This window comes from Mycteria americana, chromosome 1, assembly GCF_035582795.1.
Source record: "Mycteria americana isolate JAX WOST 10 ecotype Jacksonville Zoo and Gardens chromosome 1, USCA_MyAme_1.0, whole genome shotgun sequence".
NCBI lineage: Eukaryota > Metazoa > Chordata > Aves > Ciconiiformes > Ciconiidae > Mycteria > Mycteria americana.
In genome coordinates this window covers 1,795,299-1,813,532 of record NC_134365.1, presented here as the reverse complement: position 1 = coordinate 1,813,532, position 18,234 = coordinate 1,795,299, and the positions used below count along the sequence as shown (strand labels likewise).

General features: G+C 47.2%; 1 protein-coding gene across 1 annotated transcript; it reads right to left on the bottom strand.

The window, feature by feature from the left end:
• Positions 1-223: 223 nt before the first annotated feature.
• On the bottom strand, positions 224-18,118 carry LOC142404541 (carboxypeptidase A2-like). Its single transcript, XM_075491505.1, has 13 exons — positions 18,045-18,118; positions 12,467-12,518; positions 9,063-9,151; positions 6,554-6,635; positions 5,555-5,689; positions 4,667-4,765; positions 3,958-4,059; positions 3,687-3,788; positions 2,830-2,940; positions 2,377-2,467; positions 1,782-1,981; positions 646-730; positions 224-411 (listed from the first exon to the last, which is right to left on the bottom strand). The coding sequence occupies exons 3-13, from the start codon at positions 9,125-9,127 to the stop codon at positions 224-226; spliced, it is 1,260 nt and encodes a 419-aa protein (XP_075347620.1). The 5' UTR covers positions 9,128-9,151; positions 12,467-12,518; positions 18,045-18,118.
• Positions 18,119-18,234: the final 116 nt, after the last annotated feature.

Genomic DNA, 18,234 nt, shown 5'->3' with positions numbered 1-18,234 from the left:
ACCGAGTCCTCAACTCTGCGACACCTTCTAAGGGGTCCACCATGCACACAGAGATGCAGTGAACAAGACAAGCATGAAACAGCTTTTATATGCAGACGTGTGTTGCTGTAGGAAGAATGCACGTGGGGTTTTTATTCAGCCAGGTGCCACAGCATTACAAGCACGCCAAGGGAAGAGGATTTATGAGCTTGCTGCTACAGACACCTGATTCCCACTCCAGCTTTTAGTATGGATTGTCTCGCACATGCTCCATGATTTTTTTCAGTCCCAGCCAGGCCTCCTCTGCAGTGGGGATAATTTGGTTGGCTGGCAGGAGGAAACCGTGGCGACCCGTGTCTCGCAGCTCAAAGGCAAAAGAGTATTTGATGCCATAATCGTAGCTCCAGTCAATGCTGCCTCCGCTCGCTTGGTCTGAAAGAGAAAGGAAGAGCCAGAGGGGTGAAGAGAGGATTGATCTGAGTTCTGCTGTCCCACTTTTTGTATTTGTGAGGGATGTGTATTAGGTTTTTGTGTGAACGCTCAGCTCCGATGTTTGACTGGTGGTGTCTCTCTACAGAAGCATCACTGCTTCCAAGAGGGAGAAACCTTGTGGAGGGACAGAGCCCTGGGACAGCCCATAAAAGCTCAGACTAGCAAAATACTCACAGATAGTAGTACAAATGCTCCCCACTGTAAAGGTGGTGCCGTACAGGGACTGGATGGAATTGGCAGCAGCTCTTCCCAAGGCATCCTGGAGAGGAGAAGGTGAAGGACAAGTCAGAAAGTAGCCACGCTTAATGAGACTAAATGTGAAGATTTCACCAACCTGAACCATGCTCAGGGAAATCTCCGCAATCTTTCACAAAATCTCCCACCTTTCACACACGCCCCCCCATAAACTAGTGCCAAATCAATCCACTTTGTCATCACTCATCCTAGTGACAGCACTCACAGTTTCCACAGTATTTTTGGGAGGTGACATTGCAGGTGAATTAAATCATAGCGGGTTCTAGATCTGATCATCCAGCGTTTCATCTCACCAACTGTCTTGTCAAGAGAAGGTTCAAGAGATACGAGAAAACGCCAAGGCAGTCGGAGATCTTCCAATAGTCAGTGGTCAGCTTTGCGCTCGCTTCAACTACGTAACAGGTAGTTGTAAAGAAAACAGAGCCAGGCTCTTCTCGGAGGTGTAGGGCAAAAGGACGAGTGGCAACAAACAAATTGCCACAAGGAGAATTGCATTTAGGTATTAGAGAAAAAGAAAATCCCCATGACAGTGGGGAAACTTTGGGAAGGGCTTGAAGCAGCTGTGGAATTTGTCTTTAGAAATATCAAAACAAATCAAACCAATTAAGCAAAACTCAGCTGGGCAAGGCCCTAAGCAACCCAATCCGACCTTGATATTGGCTCTGACTCCAAAGCCTGCCTGCTTTCAAGCAGAGGGTTAGACTAGAGACCGCCAGAGAGAGGTCTTTTCCATTTGAATTATGATTGTGAGATCCATATCGCCTCAAAGATATTATTACAGCTGTGATGCTGTCATTAAAGCAGAAGGAAGGAAACATGGATGAGCAAAGATGGCTGAGAATGGGTGGGGGTGGCGCGTATTTGCTTATGACCAAGATTTCTCTTTTAAAGGCATTGCATTGCACCATGGTTTTGTTTGCTCTCACGGACGGTTACTGTTACGGATGGCAGAGTTTAGCCTCTCGTTTTAATCCCGATATCTCACTGTAATTCTTGAGCATAGAAAACCAGCTGGACAGAGCAGGGGAAGCTAAAGCCAAATCATCATGTCTCACCAGCTCGGCGTAGTCTGCCGGTTCGGTGCATTTATAGCCATAGGGATACATCAGGAGCTGAGAGTAACTGTGGAGGGTGAGGAAGGCCCGGATTCTTCCATGATTCTTAATAAAGTTGACAATAGATTTAACTTCCACCTCTGAGTGGGCACTGGGCCCGCGGTAAGAGTCAGAGCAGGGATTACTACTGGCTCCAGGACCTGTTGGTGCAAAGGAGGAACAAAGGCAACCCTGTAAGAACTGGCATTCATGAAAGGTCAGAGCGGACCAACACAAAGCAGGGCTTTCCTAAGAACAGGTCTTCAGCCAAAGGCAAGGCCTGAAGCACTGATAAATGCTCGAACAGCAGCGACAGAGCATGAATACTCAAGGCACGTACTTCTAGAAGATACAGCTTACTTCCTTCATCTTGGGCTCACTGGCAATTAATCAAAGAGAAATTATCTTTACAAAAGATGGCTACCATCCTATTTGACCATTTTCTTTCTGAATCCCTTATATGAGGGCAACTGCTGGTCCCGTGTGACAGGATCTGGCAACATGAAAGGGAATTTTCTTCTTAGTGACTGCCAGAATCCAGAAACTTTATTCCTACCTCCAAAACCTGCATCCCAGTTCCGGTTTGGATCAACTCCAACACACCGACTGCCTTGATTCTTGGAGCGGGTCTTCCGCCACATGCGATTCTAAAACAAACACACACTATGGCTTTGAAAAGGAGTGTATCTCGGTCCTTGCATTAAAACTGCTACCCAGAAAGAGTTGCCATTCACCAGGAAGAGATCCTAGGCACAAGCCTAAGATTATTTCTGATGGGCTGACTGCTGAGCTGGGCCAGTGGACAAAAATCAAAGGGCTGGTGAATTTACAGTGGGTTAAGATGGGTTAGACAAGTAATTAGCATCTTTGGCTGCCCAACTCTTTTGTAACTCCTTCTTACAGCATTAAGAAATGGACTTTCAGAGCCTACTTCCCTCGCATTTGTTGTTCGCTTGGAAGAGCATGACAGCTTTCTAAATCAGCTTAGACACACAGCATGCTTACTCACTGTGGTGTGAGTGAATACGTATCCATCAGGGTTTGTGACTGTCAGCAGAAAAATGTCCATTTTGTTCAGCAGAGAGGTGACGGATGGATCCTTCCCATAGTCGGAGGCAATCTAAGCAGAGACAATATGGTACACCGTGATTATCAGCATATTTCTTTCCTGCGTGCTTACGCTCTAACAGCTAGGTACAGAGGCAAGTCTGGCTTTCAGGGCAGACAAACAAGAAACATTAATTATCTGCTAGCCATAACTGTTCCTTGTTAGACTTGGAGCTTGGAGGGAGCAATGAATCTGTTTTACTATTTTATTCTGAAGACAAGAAGTTAATGGAAGAGGGCAACAAAATTTTCTCCTGCCTGTCCCAGAGAATGGGCCAAGGCTGGCACTGATTGAGATGGATTAGCCAGGCTGGGAATATACAACTATGCTGCACTTCTCTGGTGGTTTAGTCATTTTCAGCAGAATTTAAACACTCATTTATATAGTGCTGGAAGTTTTGGCACTTTTATGAAAGGTAACCTAACCACACGGTGTTTCTCTATGTCAGCAGACCGAAGCAGCAAACTAATCTCAAAGTCCTCGGTTATTTATATAACTATCAGCCTTGCAGTCCTCAATAATTTCACCTGAACTACTACATTTTGTCTACCTAAACCCAGCTGTTCTAACAACACACAGCATTTTTCAATTCTTTGTCTAGGCAGCTGCCATATTCTCTCTGGACTGGGCTGTGTTTTAAGAGGGGTGAGGGAGAGTTAGCAGAGCTGGCTAAACACATACAGGTGTGATATAGGTGATATAGGTGTGATCAAAGGTATTCCCAAGATAAAAGAAAAAACAATCACTGCTGAAGTGACCTTTTTAGCTATCCATATTGCACTCGCTTGGGTAACCCACTCTCGGGAATGCATACCGGCATCAATCCAGATTGCAGGACGGTTGCTTCCTCCGGTGCTGAACTGTCAAACAAAACTGAAAGTTTTAAAACTCTGACCGACACCTTTTAGTCAAGAACATCCCATATAGACTGGGATGCTTTGGACTGAATTGTGCTGTATCTATAATACATATGTATATTAGTATATGTATACACATATGTATGCACAGATTCTGTGATATATGTCATACCTTGAGCACATACAAAGGCCGCTTTTCATAGGATTCCCCAATCTGGAGCTTACTGACAATGTCGCTATACTCAGATGCAAGATGATCCAGCTCTGCATAAATCTGAAATGAAAAGTCATGATGACTTTTACGTTACATTTATGTATAGTGCTGCCCAGAACAATTGTAGGATCTGATGAAATCTACTTTTCTCTCCTTTTGCCTTCATTACTAGGACCTCTCCAAAGCCCCATCTCACCTTACATCAGCGTAGTCAGTGCTCTTCCTAACATCGCAAAGCAGAAGGAAGCACTGCTATATCACAAAGATCTACTTATTTCAGGAAAAAGTTCAAAACCCTCTTTACGAGCTTCTGGTAGTAAAAATACCCTCTGCTCCGCTTGATGGCTACTGGCTTCCTATATTTCCCTATTTCAAGATCCATTTATTTCTCAATCTCTTTGGAGGGTCAGAAGGAAGGGTTTTGACAGAACTCTGCAGAAGAGTTTATGAAAAAGTATGATCAACACTTGCCTGTTCCAACACTCTCTCAGGGGAAGCTCTGGCTCATTGTGTTGACCATAAAATTAATCCATTTAAAAACAAAGCCACGTGCCAAAAGAAGCCAGAAAGACATTTTAGATCTTAATATAGGATGTTTGATTGAAGACAGCATGAAAAAAGGCCAGAAAAAAAGAATCCTTTTCCCCCCCAAAGCTGAGGTACTCACGGAATCTAAAGAGTGGTAAGTTCCATAGTTGAAGCTGTTGCTGCTGCGCTCCCTTTGTTGACTGTAGGCCATATCTTTCTTTTCTTCATCTAGAACAACCTAAAAGAAGCCATTCAAATGTTGAGAAAAGCCTGCTTAATTTGCAAACTTCTGACCAAATGTTTATCTCAAATAATGAAACGCTGCATACTGACTCCAGCTCCAGACCCAAACTTCCCACAGCTGCGGAGCAAACAGATGCTTCTGCGGAATGTATCTGTAGCAAAGTGGTCAAGAATACCAGCGTTTAAACGGTCAGCATTAAGTTTTAAACACTTCTTAAGATGAACAAGAATGGCATTGGAAAGCTTGGGGGGAGGGGGGGGCAGTGTTTCTGCTAAGTTAATGCTATTTTAGATGCCATTTTGGGATTACTGCTCATGAAGAAATGTTGGATTAGTGCCCAAGGGGGTGACTTTTCTCACACACAGTGGTGTACAGTTCTTTCACATTATGATCCTGAACTACTCTTAACACAGTTTACTGAATTATGAGTAACTTTAGTGTTGTGATTCCCAAATGTCTGAGGCCAAAAGACCACACGAAATTCCTCAGGGGTTATCAGAAGAGGAGCCTTGTGGAGCCTCTGAGTTTATTGATGTCGCTGTTCAACATGGTTTCAGATAGCATCTGCAGAGTGATCTCCACAGCTTCCCAGGGCAGCAGTGATCCACAGATCATCTCTGAGAAATTAATCCACAGACTACAAAATAAGGGGAGGACCTCATGGAAGAGGTCCAGGTGTAGGGTGTAGAAGAGTCCAGGAACTAATGAAAGAGGCCCGATTGTGAATCACTATTTGTTTCCACAGGATTTAAAAGCTAATCATGTGCCGATGGCATTGCCTACCTGCAGGTCTTCCATCAGGATGGAGTACTCAATCCCATGGGACTCCAGGAAGGCTTTGACTGCTTGGACGCAGTTAGCGGGGATTCGCACGTCCACAGGGAGGGCAGGGGTGGAGGGATTTATCCAGAAATCAAGCTGAAAAGAGAGAGGAAAATGGATTTGGTTTGGGGAAAGCGTTCTGCAAACAGCTCTTCTAAAGCTTTAGAAATGCTGATTTCTCCCAAATTGAATGACTCCTGCAGTATCATGCCCCGTCATGCTTATAACATGCTCCATTCCTTAGCTTGGCCTCACCACAACCTTGTATCAGTTAATGTGACAAACTCATAAGAAAAAAAAAGATCTGCAGGAGGCTAAAGTCAGCATTTTCACTAACTTCAGAGCTTCAGTCATACAAGCAAAAGGAAATTGTAGTCTTCTGTGACGATTATTTTACTATTCTCCCTTTTACCAGAAATAGTTTCAAGAAAAGCTCCATATTACAGTATTAGGTAATCTGAAACCCATTGTTTTTATTTCTCCTTTGGTAGGGCTTTTCTAAATTTTCATTTCTATACTATTCAACCATATTTTTAAAGAAAATGATAATACAAATTCTCACCAATGGCAATAAGAACAGTAATAACCTAGAATTTTATAGTGTGTTTTCCTGTTTCAGTATGGTGCAGACTAATAAATTCCTCCCACAATGCTGGGAGACAAGTACAAAAACATTAGCATCCCCACTTTAAAGACAAGCTTTCTGATACTAAGATTAAGAGCAGATTAGTTCAAATATGACTCTAAACCCAGTAGGAAGAAAATATGAATGCAGGCGCTCCTGAATACCAAGCTGGTACTAGAACTTGTAGATCAAACACCAAGTATCGAGACAGTAAATTTATTTATGGCAGCTGCCATAGTATGGGATGAACCTTTCAAATGCGATGCAAAGTCCTACCCTGATAAGTCCTACCCCAGTCTGAAACATTGAAAAATGCCTCTGGGGTAATAACACACCTCAAGGTGTTCCAGTGATTCCAAAAGCTGTAACTTCTTAACCTCCTCCTCATTTCTTGTTTCGATTCGGAGAACCTGGTGCCTGCAATAAATCAGTAAGTCTTCAGAAACAGGCTCAAAAAGGGGTTGAACTAGCTTGTTATTAAGATCATGAATTTGGTGGGTAGTTACTCGCATGCTATCAGCCGGTACGGACTTCTTTAATGCAGTTGACTTTGTGTCACCCAAGAGTTCAACCAACAACCTGCAGGGCCAGCCTGCTATATGTGTGCTAGATTAGTAACTAGTTAAACAGCAATTTTTAAGATTTCATCATAAACAAGACATCAGATGGATGAGTTTTGAATTGCTTACAAGGATCAATCTTGCATCTATTAGTTATTTTTTGTCAACAACTTGCAGAAAAAAAATATTCTGGTTGAGTTTGGAAATGTTTGGGGAGCACTATACAACAAAGCAAACCAAAGGCTAAATATGGGATTCATTTCTCCTTTCTTCGGTTTAGTCAAAGAGTGTTGACAAAATTCCCTGTGTTGTCAGAAGCCGATACCATCAGAGGGTGGCTCGCACCATTCCAGGCGGAATGAATCACCTTCTGGAAGTACCTCACTCCACTGGTTATAGAGGTAACCTCAGCAATTAACTTAGACTATGCATTGTACAACATACAGTGATCACAACATACAGTCTCTAAGTGGTTTTTAGATCACTAAAAACATATATCCCATTCAAATACACAATGTTCCAGGCTGCTTGGTAAAATAGGTACGAGCAAACAGTACCACGAGGACAGGCTGATGAGCTCAGGCTTGTTCAGGCTGATCTAATCGCAGCCTACAACTACTTGAAGGGGAGTTACAAAAAGATTACAAATGCTTCTCGGTAGGGGTGGATGATGATAACAAGGGGAAACAGCTCCATGCCCTGCTCTGAGCAGGAGGGTGGACTAAAAACTTCTGGAGGTCCCTTCCGCCCAATGCTTTTACGAAATGACAAAAGGATCTACGAACAACGAGGGAATGCAACAGTTGGGGGACAGTAGATCCTATTCTGGAGAACCAGAGGGGCATTCTGAAAGAAACCTGGAAGCCATAATGAATTAACAACTGGAAGTACAGCCCGGGATCAATGCTGCAGCCAAAAGCACTGATGTGCTCCTTAGCTGTATAGCCTGGGGTTTACTGCGAGCGAGCCGAGCGTTAACGCTGCATTTGCAAATGGCGTTTGGTGGTTAAAGCATTTGGTGTGTTTGTTTTCATTCTCTTCCCTAGGCGTGTGCATTTGGCCACTGTCGGAGACAGAACAAAAGTCCATGGAGTCCCATATCCTGCCCAGCTGCTCTGCTGGCACCCGCTGTAAGCAGCACTGAAGAATAGACATGACTCAGAGCAAATCGACGCGAATAACTGCAGAACTGGAAACCACATCTTAAGACAGGGTAAATAAGGGACTTGGCATATGAGCTCAGTTATGTGTGTGTTTATTTACTAGTGTGGCCTCAGCTGCTGAGAAGAGATGCTCCTTAACACCAGGTTCCTCAGGCTGGCAAGCTGAGGTATAAGATTCTTTTGACGGACGAAATTAAATCAACACTGAAGGCACTTCACCACATTAATAACTTATTACTGGATTGTCCACCACCATAAGCTTTATTTCTGGATCAGATTCTTCTGTGAAGAGATGAGGCTCGTTAACCACAGCTACTGGACATGACTGAGGAATTAATTCATGAGAATCCAGTCTACGTTATGTCAGAGCCCAGATTAATGGAGCAAAATAGCTTCTCCTGGCTTTACAAATCCTAGGGTTTTAGTAAACTATGTATATTACTTCTTAATCCTTATATCTTCATATACAGATTTACTCACTGGAATCTAGTGTTCACTTACTACCAGGAGGTATCTATTATGTTTTTTATCATCTTCTATTAAGTTTCTTACACAGTCAGTAAGACTGTGAGGAAATGCACCAGAAGGAGATAATATTGCAATTCAACATACAGATAAACCTTCAGAGTATAATGGTTGGAAATAAGGATTTGAATTGCTTAGAAAGGCTCTGAAAAGAATTAAGCATTTAAAGAGAAATGAGAATCTCCTAAAACAAAGGGAAGCTAGCAACCTTTTCGATCTGAATCCAGGTTCCGGTCTTTCAGGTCTGTTTTGTGCCAGACCAGATCTGTCAAGCTGAACACTTGAGCTTTGCAGCGAGGTTCAGCTCCAGGTCAAGGCTTGAGACTGCTCTTTGGGTACAGTCAAAGCCAAAACAAAGCCTTGGGTGAACATGAATTTAGGAACTCAACTCTGCAGCTAGACCCTTCTCCTTAGAAAACCCAAATGAAAGTAGAGAGGGGTTTCTTCAAACACTGCAATACCAAAGCAACAAGACAAGTCAGTCATAAAAAGCAAAGAATGTGCCCCAAGCAGATTCTGTAAAGTTAAGATCACGAAAAACAACTACTGGATAATACGGCCTTAAATAAAAGGTCTTCCACAAAAGCATAACTCACCCAACAAAAGTTTCCAGGCACAAGGTAGCCCCAAAGAGGGCAGTGAAGATCAAAATCAGCTTCATGTTTGATGTGAAGTTCAACTCAGCCTAGCAAAAGGGAATTTATACAGGACTTGTTAAGAAACCCTTTTTCAGATAAAATATCTGTATTCCATGTGACTACATTCTCACATTTATCAGCGCTTTCAAGGCAACCAACAGATAGGAGGCCAATTTCACCTCCAAAAAAATATTTTCCACTGACACATTCAAACCTGTAAGGGAGGAGTTGTTTTCAAAGCTTTGCCCACAAAGCTCCTCGGTGTCCTTTTACACATTTTTCTAGACAAAGGAAAACAAAGTCAAAGTGAACGTCATCCCAGCTCTCACTGGGCATGAGGAGCTCTACCAGTCAACTCTTGGTCATGGGTTTTCCTCCAATAGATTTCTAGTAGCCCACTCCTTGTTACAAAGAGGCAGCCAGCAGAAAGATCTCACTCCAGCAGAAGTACTCAATTTGAGTGATTATTTTGAAGATCTAATCACTGTGGTGATAGCACGCAGGGTCTGGGTCCTGCCTGCTATGCAACAAGTTCTCTCTCTGAAAGACTAGGCCAAGGCCATCCTGTAAATTCACTCTTATATACAAGTTACACACTTCTATATATAAGCCAGATCATTTAAATGTATTCTTTATTGAAATTACTAGCATTCCCCCAATCTTCAGTTGCGATGGTTTCATACCAATCCAGGCAGCCAGTGCTTCAAGCAAATTAAGGTGGCAGCAAGATTCATGTGAAAGCAAGTTGTATAGTAGAAGCAGAAAAAAGCCTTGGGTGAACAGGAACTTAGAGGAGCTCAACTCTGCAGCTAGACACTTCTCCTTGGACAGGCTTGCTAGACATCCTCTTCTCATCAAGTATCCTTCTCAGGAAGAGGTGACATGGGTTTGAAGAAGTGCTGGAACAGCCACTGCCGGGTGCTCTCAGCTTTACAATGCCCACAGGGCTGTTCCCTGATCCAGTAGCTCTCTAGGTCCTTTTGCTCTTGTGCTGGACTCTGTCTACATCTCGCTTCATGGGGAACAGCCTCCATCTTGTTTGCCTTCCGTAAAGGTGCCCAGATATTTCAGTTGTGGTTATCTACATTGAAGGAGTAACAGCGACGGGCAGTCTCCTGGCTGAGCTTTGGGAACCATCTCTCTTGACTTTGGTCATGGGAACACCCAGCTGCGGTTGTCCCAGAATGACAGGTAGGGCCAGAGGGCTGTCAGATACACTTTTTGTTTGTCCCATTAAAAATATTACTGGGGAAGAGCCGGGTGCTGACCCTGCTGTAATACCTGCAGATGGGATTCCTGGGAACTAACGCGGGACAGAAGGGAGACAGTTCAGCTACTGCGCAGTCAATCTCAGGAGTCCAAGGAAAGGAAGTCTCTGACAATCCCTAGAGGATCCCACCGGTACCGCTCTCAACATTTGCCAGCACCTCCCTGAGGAGCCTCCTCCAATCTCCACTCCCACCCCACCCCAGGGCAGAGGCTTCTTGTCATGTGTTCACAGCAGACTCCAAGCAAATCTTTTGTAAGGCCAGACCTCATGTTTTTGGGAACAAAGGGAGCCTCAGGCAGGGATTCTGCCTGTTTTGACATACAGTAATTGGTCATCCTTCAACTGTTGTAACTTGGGGGCACACTGTGGAGAACGTATGCTCTGCAGGGAAGTAACGTATGTTTCTGCGAGTCCCCAGGTCTTTGAGGTTTAACCCAACCCAGTCCTTGGGAAACAAGCAGGTCTCCGCTCCCCTCAACACAAATCAGATAATGTGAGTTTATCCTAAGAGACAGGAACCATCATGAGAATTTCCTGCTTCTAGCGCTACAGTAATTCTGGTGGAAGTCAAATGCCACCTGTAGCTTATGGCCTTCAACATTTCATAAAGAACCAACAGACTGTCCATACCACCTTCTGTGGATTCACTCTTTGAAAACAGGAAGGAGGGACTTCATTTAGGGCAAAATTATAGCTTGCTTCATTATTCATGCTACATCCCACATGGATTTAAAGGCTGCCAAGAGATCCCGCCAAACACGATGTCAGGGTCCAAAGTACACCAACAAGCTCCGACTGCCCTGACCAGCCTCATCTAGGGCCTCCACCCATTGCATTTAAGAAGCTGCATTTAAGCCCAATCCTTTGTACCCACTCCTAATCCCCTACAGAAGCCTGCAGCACTATGTCCTCCTGCTGTAGCCATAAGGTCCTACAGGGTTTGGAGGTCAGCACTGAACCACAGGGTAAGTCCTATGGGTGAAGTCCTGCACAGGCTGAAAGTCAGCCTCTGTAGTGCTCAGCTCAGGGCCCAAAACACCTGAGTGAATTAGGGAGCTGGAAGAGCAGGGGTGCACTGCAACGGCAAGCCAGAAGCCAAAGGTGACAGCAAGGCAGGCAGGGGTAGAGAGCTCACCACAAGCAGCACGGCCCCATGGGACCCAAACGAGAGGAGCAGAGCCAGTCCGGTGGCACTGACCGGTAACAACCACAATCCAGATCCTCAGGTAAGTCCACAGTCATACAGCAGGTCTACAGCCAGGATGTCAAGAGCTAGAAGCCCAAGTCCACCAGGCACGCACTGCAGCTCAAACAAGGACCAAAGCAAATGGCCTCAGTTTAAATGCAGCTCCCACACCAAGGGGTGGAGGCCCCACATGAGCCCCGTCAGGGCAATTAGTCCTCTCAGGGCCCTGGCATACTAACCTGGGCAGGGTGGGACATGCTCTCTGCACAGTCCCAACAGGATGTGGTATCATGCAGTGAATCACGAACATGCTGGTGACACATTAAGAAGTGAAAGATTAAATGAATCTCGTCTAACCAAACTTTGTCTTGTTGCTCAAAACTGCCGTATCGATATACAGACAGTTTGCCTGTGCTACCGTTGACAGAGGGCCAGAATGGATATGCCACCCCCCTTCTGCCAACTAGAAAGGCCTCAAAAATAATCAAATTTAGGTGGAGTCACTCCTTTTCTGTGAAGTCCGGACCCTCTCTTGTTGCCCCTGTCTAAAAGAGGTTCTTGCAACCAGGACACAGCGTAGGAGTCTCTCCTATCACAGTTAGGAAAGAAGAGGCAGCTTCTGTCCTTGCCATACCCACAGAGCATGTCTGAGCTCGAGCCCACAGTCCCCCCTTGTCTCCCATCCTCCCAAAATAAGTGTTCGGCAATCCAGTAGAAAAGGGGAGGAGAGGAAAGGGGAGACGACCCGTGCTGGACTGAGCTTTCCTTGTGCTCCTGCTGCCTCACTTGTCCCCTCTGCCCTCTCCACATACATTCTGCGTTGCCTCCTGCTCTCTCACAGGGTCCCGGGCATTTTCTGTAATGCTCTTTGGAACCCTACGCATAACTTACAAAACTCATCTTTACCTTTTGAATTGTTCTCCCTTTCGTCAGAACATAACCTTTTATCTTGGACTTTCTGGAGGATGCGTTTCAGGAAAATAACATTGTACAGATGATGTTACTTAGAGCAACATATAAACATTAATTCCTTATATAATGCTAATTCTCACACCGTGTGTGAGCTTGTGAGAGGCTCTGGGCCGTGAGGCTGACTGGCCCTTGCACAGCTACAGCACAGGGAGCAGCGCCAGCCCCTGCCCCAGGAAAACGCAGCCAGGAGGGCAGCCCTCACACCTTCACCATTTCTGCCGAGACTCTCAACAAGCCCACATTCCTCAGAAATCCCACACACATTTCACCTTTGGGTAGCAACGTTTCTTTTCTCATCATTTCAAGCTAGACCTGTAACACCGACATAGCGAAGGGCTCCATCTGCAACGCATCTCCTGGATGATTGAGTTAATTGGCTATAACGCCATTCATTTTGGATTACCAGTAAGAGAACTATTATTTCTGTAAGTAATGGATTATTTATATGTTCCTAATCTGCAAGGCACTTTGGGAATGCCCTGGATAAGGAATGAGTAGGAATTTCAGTATGTGGCTCACCATTTCAGCGAAGCCTCCAAGGTGAGCAGCTCTGAGACAGAGGACTGCGTCTGGGGACTGTTGCTGGATCGGCTAAACTGCGGCAAAACCACGCGGGGGGGGGGGGGGAGGGGGGGGGAAGGCATGGAGAGAGAGGGCTACCGCAGCCACACCCCAGCCCCTGAGCAGGAAGGAGGGAGCTCCTGACGTGGCGTGGCAGTTTGCGCGGCAGTTCGCACAGGCAGGGCGTGTAGGGAAGGCGAAGGCACCTACTAGCTCAAGAGGAACTCTGAAAAGTGAGTTCATTCGGTAGTCCCCATCCCTTCAGAAGAAACTCAGCTATGGTCTTCACTCGTCAGAAAGCGATGCCCCCTGTGCTCGCCAGAGTGGATGTGGCTACCCAGATGGAGCTCCCACAAAAACATGCGGCCACCCAGGTCTCAGGCTGCAGGGAGCGCCTGGGCCTCTCGCTGTTCACGGATGGCAGCAGTGAGGACAGCTGTGTTGAGGTGCGACCAGGTGGATGATTTGCTCTGCATGGTGGCAGAGCTACGGGAGGAGGTAGAAAGGTTAAGGAGCATCAGGGAGGCTGAGAAAGAGATAGACTGGTGGTGCCATGCTCTGCCCCCCCGAGACAGGAACAAGAGCAGCAGCAGCCACCAGTAAGAACCCATGATCAAGGGGATTCTCCATCTCCCCCGCACCCGGCTGAAGGCAGCAGCTCAAAGGAGGAGAGTGAATGGAGAGTCCACGCTCGTGGCGGCAGGCGAACGCCCTCCCTGCCCACCTCGCCTCCCCAGGTGCCTCTGCACAACAGGTATGAGGCCCTGGAGGTGGAAGGCCAGTCAATGGAGGATGGGGATGACAGTCCATCTACACCAGAGGTGTCGCCCAGGGCAGAAGAACGTACCTCTCGTATTAACACCACCTCCATAAGGAAGAGAAGACGGGTTATAGTTGTGGGTGACTCCCTTCTGAGGGGAACCGCGGGTCCGATATGCCGGACGGACCCTCCTCTTAGGGAAGTCTGCTGCCTCCCTGGGGCCCGCATGAAGGATGTCACGAGGGTACTCCCTAGCCTGGTACGGCCCTCGGACTATTACCCCCTACTGCTCTTCCATGTGGGGGGTGACGAAGCTGCAACACGAAGGCCTAGGGCAATCAAAAGAGACTTCAGGGCCTTGGGACGGCTAGTAAGGGACTCTGGAGCACAGGTTATTTCCAGTTGTGGGCAGTGACGCTAGAAGGAACAGAGACACCCGATCTATCAACTCATGGCTCCGTGGCTGGCGTCATCGCCACGGATTTGGTTTTTTTGACAACGGGATGGCCTACACAGCACCAGGTTTGCTGGTGTCTGACGGGATTCATCTTTCTCAAAAGGGAAAGAGAATCTTTGCTCAGGAATTTGCAGGGCTCATCGACAGAGCTTTAAACTAGACTCGAAGGGGGAGGGGGATAATATCAGGCTTGCCCGAGGGAAGCTGAGGGACGACGTGCCATGGTTAGAGGGAGCGGGTGCCAGCGAGGGCACTCGGCCTGTGTCTCTGAGATGTGCGGGGTACACTGGGGCACAGCCGAAGTCGAACAGAGTTGAGCTAGGGGATACTGAGGCAATAGGAGCCAAGAGGGAAATGCCAGTGAAACGCCTCAAAGCACGCAAGGGGTGTTCTTCTATGAAGGAGACACGGACGACAGCGCAGCTGAAGTGCCTCTACACCAATGCACGCAGCATGGGCAACAAGCAGGAGGAGTTGGAAGCCATTGTACATCAGGAAAACTATGATATGGTTGCCATCACGGAAACATGGTGGGATGACTCGCACAACTGGAGTGCGGCGATGGATGGCTATAAACTCTTCAGGAGGGATAGGCGAGGCAGGTGGTGGGGTAGCCCTATACGTCAGGGAGTGTCTGGATAGTTTAGAGCTCGATGATGGTGACGATATGGTGGAGTGTCTATGGGTAAGAATCAGGAGGAAGGCCAACAAGGCAGATATTGTGGTGGGAGTCTGTTACAGACCACCCAAGCAGGATGAGGAGACTGACGAACTATTCTATAAGCAGCTGGGAGAAGCCCTTGTTCTTGTGGGGGACTTCAACCTACCGGATGTCTGCTGGAAATACAATACAGCAGAGAGGAAACAGTCTAGGAGGTTCCTGGAGCGTGTGGCAGATAACTTCCTGACACAGCTGGTGAGGGAGCCAACTAGGGAAGGTGCCCCGCTGGACCTCTTGTTCACGAACAGAGAAGGACTTGTGAGCCATGCGATGGTTGGAGGCCGTCTTGGGCAAAGTGATCACAAAATGATAGAGTCTTTGATATGTGGAGAAGCGGCGAGGGGGGTCAGCAAAACTGCCACCTTAGACTTCCGGAGGGCGGACTTTGGCCTGTTTAGGAGACTGGTCGAGAGAGTCCCCTGGGAGGCAGCCCTAATGGGCAAAGGAGACCAGGAAGGCTGGACATTCTTTAAGGAGGAAGTCCTAAAGGCACAAGAGCAGGCTGTCCCCAGGTGCCGAAAGATGAGCCGGCGGGGAAGAAGACCGGCCTGGCTGAATAGAGAGCTCTGGCTCGAACTCAGGAAAAAGAGGAGCGTCTATGACCTCTGGAAGAAGGGGCAGGCAACTCAGGAGGACTACAAAGGTGTAGCAAGGCTGTGCAGGGAGAAAATTAGAAGGGCCAAAGCTGAGCTAGAGCTCAATCTGGCTGCTGCTGTAAAAGACAACAAAAAATACTTCTTCAAATACATTAGCAGCAAAAGGAGAGCTAAGGAGAATCTCCAGCCCCTAGTAGATGGGGGAGGGAACACAGTGACCAAGGATGAGGAAAAGGCTGAGGTACTTAATGCCTTCTTTGCCTCAGTCTTTAATAGCAGCGCCAATTGTTCTCTGGGTACCCAGCCCCAGGAGTTGGAAGATAGGGACGGGGACCAGAATGGAGCCCCCATAATCCAGGGGGAAATGGTTAGTGACCTGCTGCACCACTTAGACACTCACAAGTCTATGGGGCCTGATGAGATCCACCCGAGAGTACTGAAGGAACTGGCCGAAGTGCTCACCAAGCCCCTTTCCATCATTTACCAGCAGTCCTGGCTAACTGGGGAGGTCCCAGCTGACTAGAGATTAGCAAATGTGACACCCATCTTCAAGAAGGGCCGGAAGGAGGACCCGGGGAACTACAGGCCTGTCAGCCTGACCTCGGTACTGGGGAAGCTGATGGATCATCCTGACTGCTATCACACGGCATGTAGAGGATAACCAAGGGATCAAGCCCAGCCAGCATGGGTTCGGGAAAAGGCAGGTCCTGCTTGACCAACCTGATCTCCTTCTACGACAAGGTGACCCGCCTAGTGGATGAGGGAAAGGCTGTGGATGTTGTCTATCTAGACTTCAGTAAAGCCTTTGACACGGTTTCCCACAGCATTCTCCTGGAGAAACTGGCTGCTCATGGCTTGGACGGGTGTACTCTTTGCTGGGTAAAGAACTGGCTGGATGGCCGGGCCCAAAGAGTGATGGTGAATGGAGTTTACTCCAGTTGGCGGCCGGTCACAAGCGGTGTTCCCCAGGGCTCAGTTTTGGGGCCAGTCCTGTTTAATATCTTTATCAATGATCTGGACGAAGGGATCGAGTGCACCCTCAGTAAGTTTGCAGATGACACCAAGTTGTGTGGGAGTGTTGATCTGCTGGAGGGTAGGAAGGCTCTGCAGAGGGACCTGGACAGGCTGGATCGATGGGCTGAGGTCAATTGTATGAGGTTCAACAAGGCCAAGTGCAAGGTCCTGCACTTGGGTCACAGCAACCCCATGCAACGCTGCAGGCTTGGGGAAGAGTGGCTGGAAAGCTGCCAGGCAGAGAAGGACCTGGGGGTGTTGGTTGACAGCGCCTAAATATGAGCCAGCAGTGTGCCCAGGTGGCCAAGAAAGCCAATGGCATCCTGGCTTGTATTAGAAACAGTGTGGCCAGCAGGACTAGGGAAGTGATCGTGCCCCTGTACTCGGCACTGGTGAGGCCGCACCTTGAATGCTGTGTTCAGTTTTGGGCCCCCCACTCCAAGAGAGACATTGAGGGGCTGGAGCGTGTCCAGAGAAGGGCAGCGAAGCTGGGGAAGGGTCTGGAGCACAAGGCTGATGGGGAGCGGCTGAGGGACCTGGGGTTGTTCAGCCTGGAGAAAAGGAGGCTGAGGGGAGACCTCATCGCTCTCTACAACTGCCTGAAAGGAGGCTGTAGAGAGGTGGGGGTCGGTCTCTTCTCCCAGGTAACAAGCGATAGGACGAGAGGAAATGGTCTCAAGTTGCGCCAGGGGAGGTTTAGACTGGATATTAGGAAATTTTACTTCACTGAAAGGGTGGTCAAGCATTGGAACAGGCTGCCCAGGGAAGTGGTTGAGTCGCTGTCCCTGGAGGTATTTAAAGGATGTTTGGATGAGGTGCTTAGGACATGGTGTAGTGGTGGTCTTGGTAGTGTGTTAGGTTTACGGTTGGACTCGATGATCTTAAAGGTCTTTTCCAACCTATACGATTCTGTGATTCTGTGATTTGTAGATGTGACTGGCATTCTAGGAGCAGAACCTTCATTTTGCTTTCTCTGGAAAATCTGCAGCTGTATGCCAGTGTAATAACACTGACTGCAACAGAGCTACTTATTTCCAACTCAAATTTCCTTAAATTAGGGAATCAAGACCTTCAACTTTCCAGGGTTGTCCCCAAATCTCACGTGTCTGAGTCACACGTGTTTATAACACACCACACACTCCATCGGATTATGTTGTAGCTTTGCATTTTAGGACAGCAAGCACACAGACGAATTGTAACTGGTAATAACAAGAAGGGGATGGGAAGGGTACTGGGAGACATACAGTTATCTATACCTGGAGATTAAAGACCAGTGACATCATCCCATGAGACAGTTATAAAAAATAACAGCTTCTAAGGTGTGAAAGCCTTTTAGGCAGGAAAGTTTTGTGCAAGACCCACAATAACCTTCTGCTAAGGGCCAGCAGGTGTCAGCAGAAAACACAGAATTAAATAATATCTTACTTGAGCACAGCAGACAAGACAATCAAAATGCCAGCGCAGGAGCAGAGCAGGATTTTCCCTCTGATCCCCCCAAAAGCCTTCCTCATCCTCATCGTATTCCGTCTCATCTGGTTTCTGACTAGCACCAGAGAGCAAGGGGTCATTCTGCCAGTAATACCACCAAAGAGA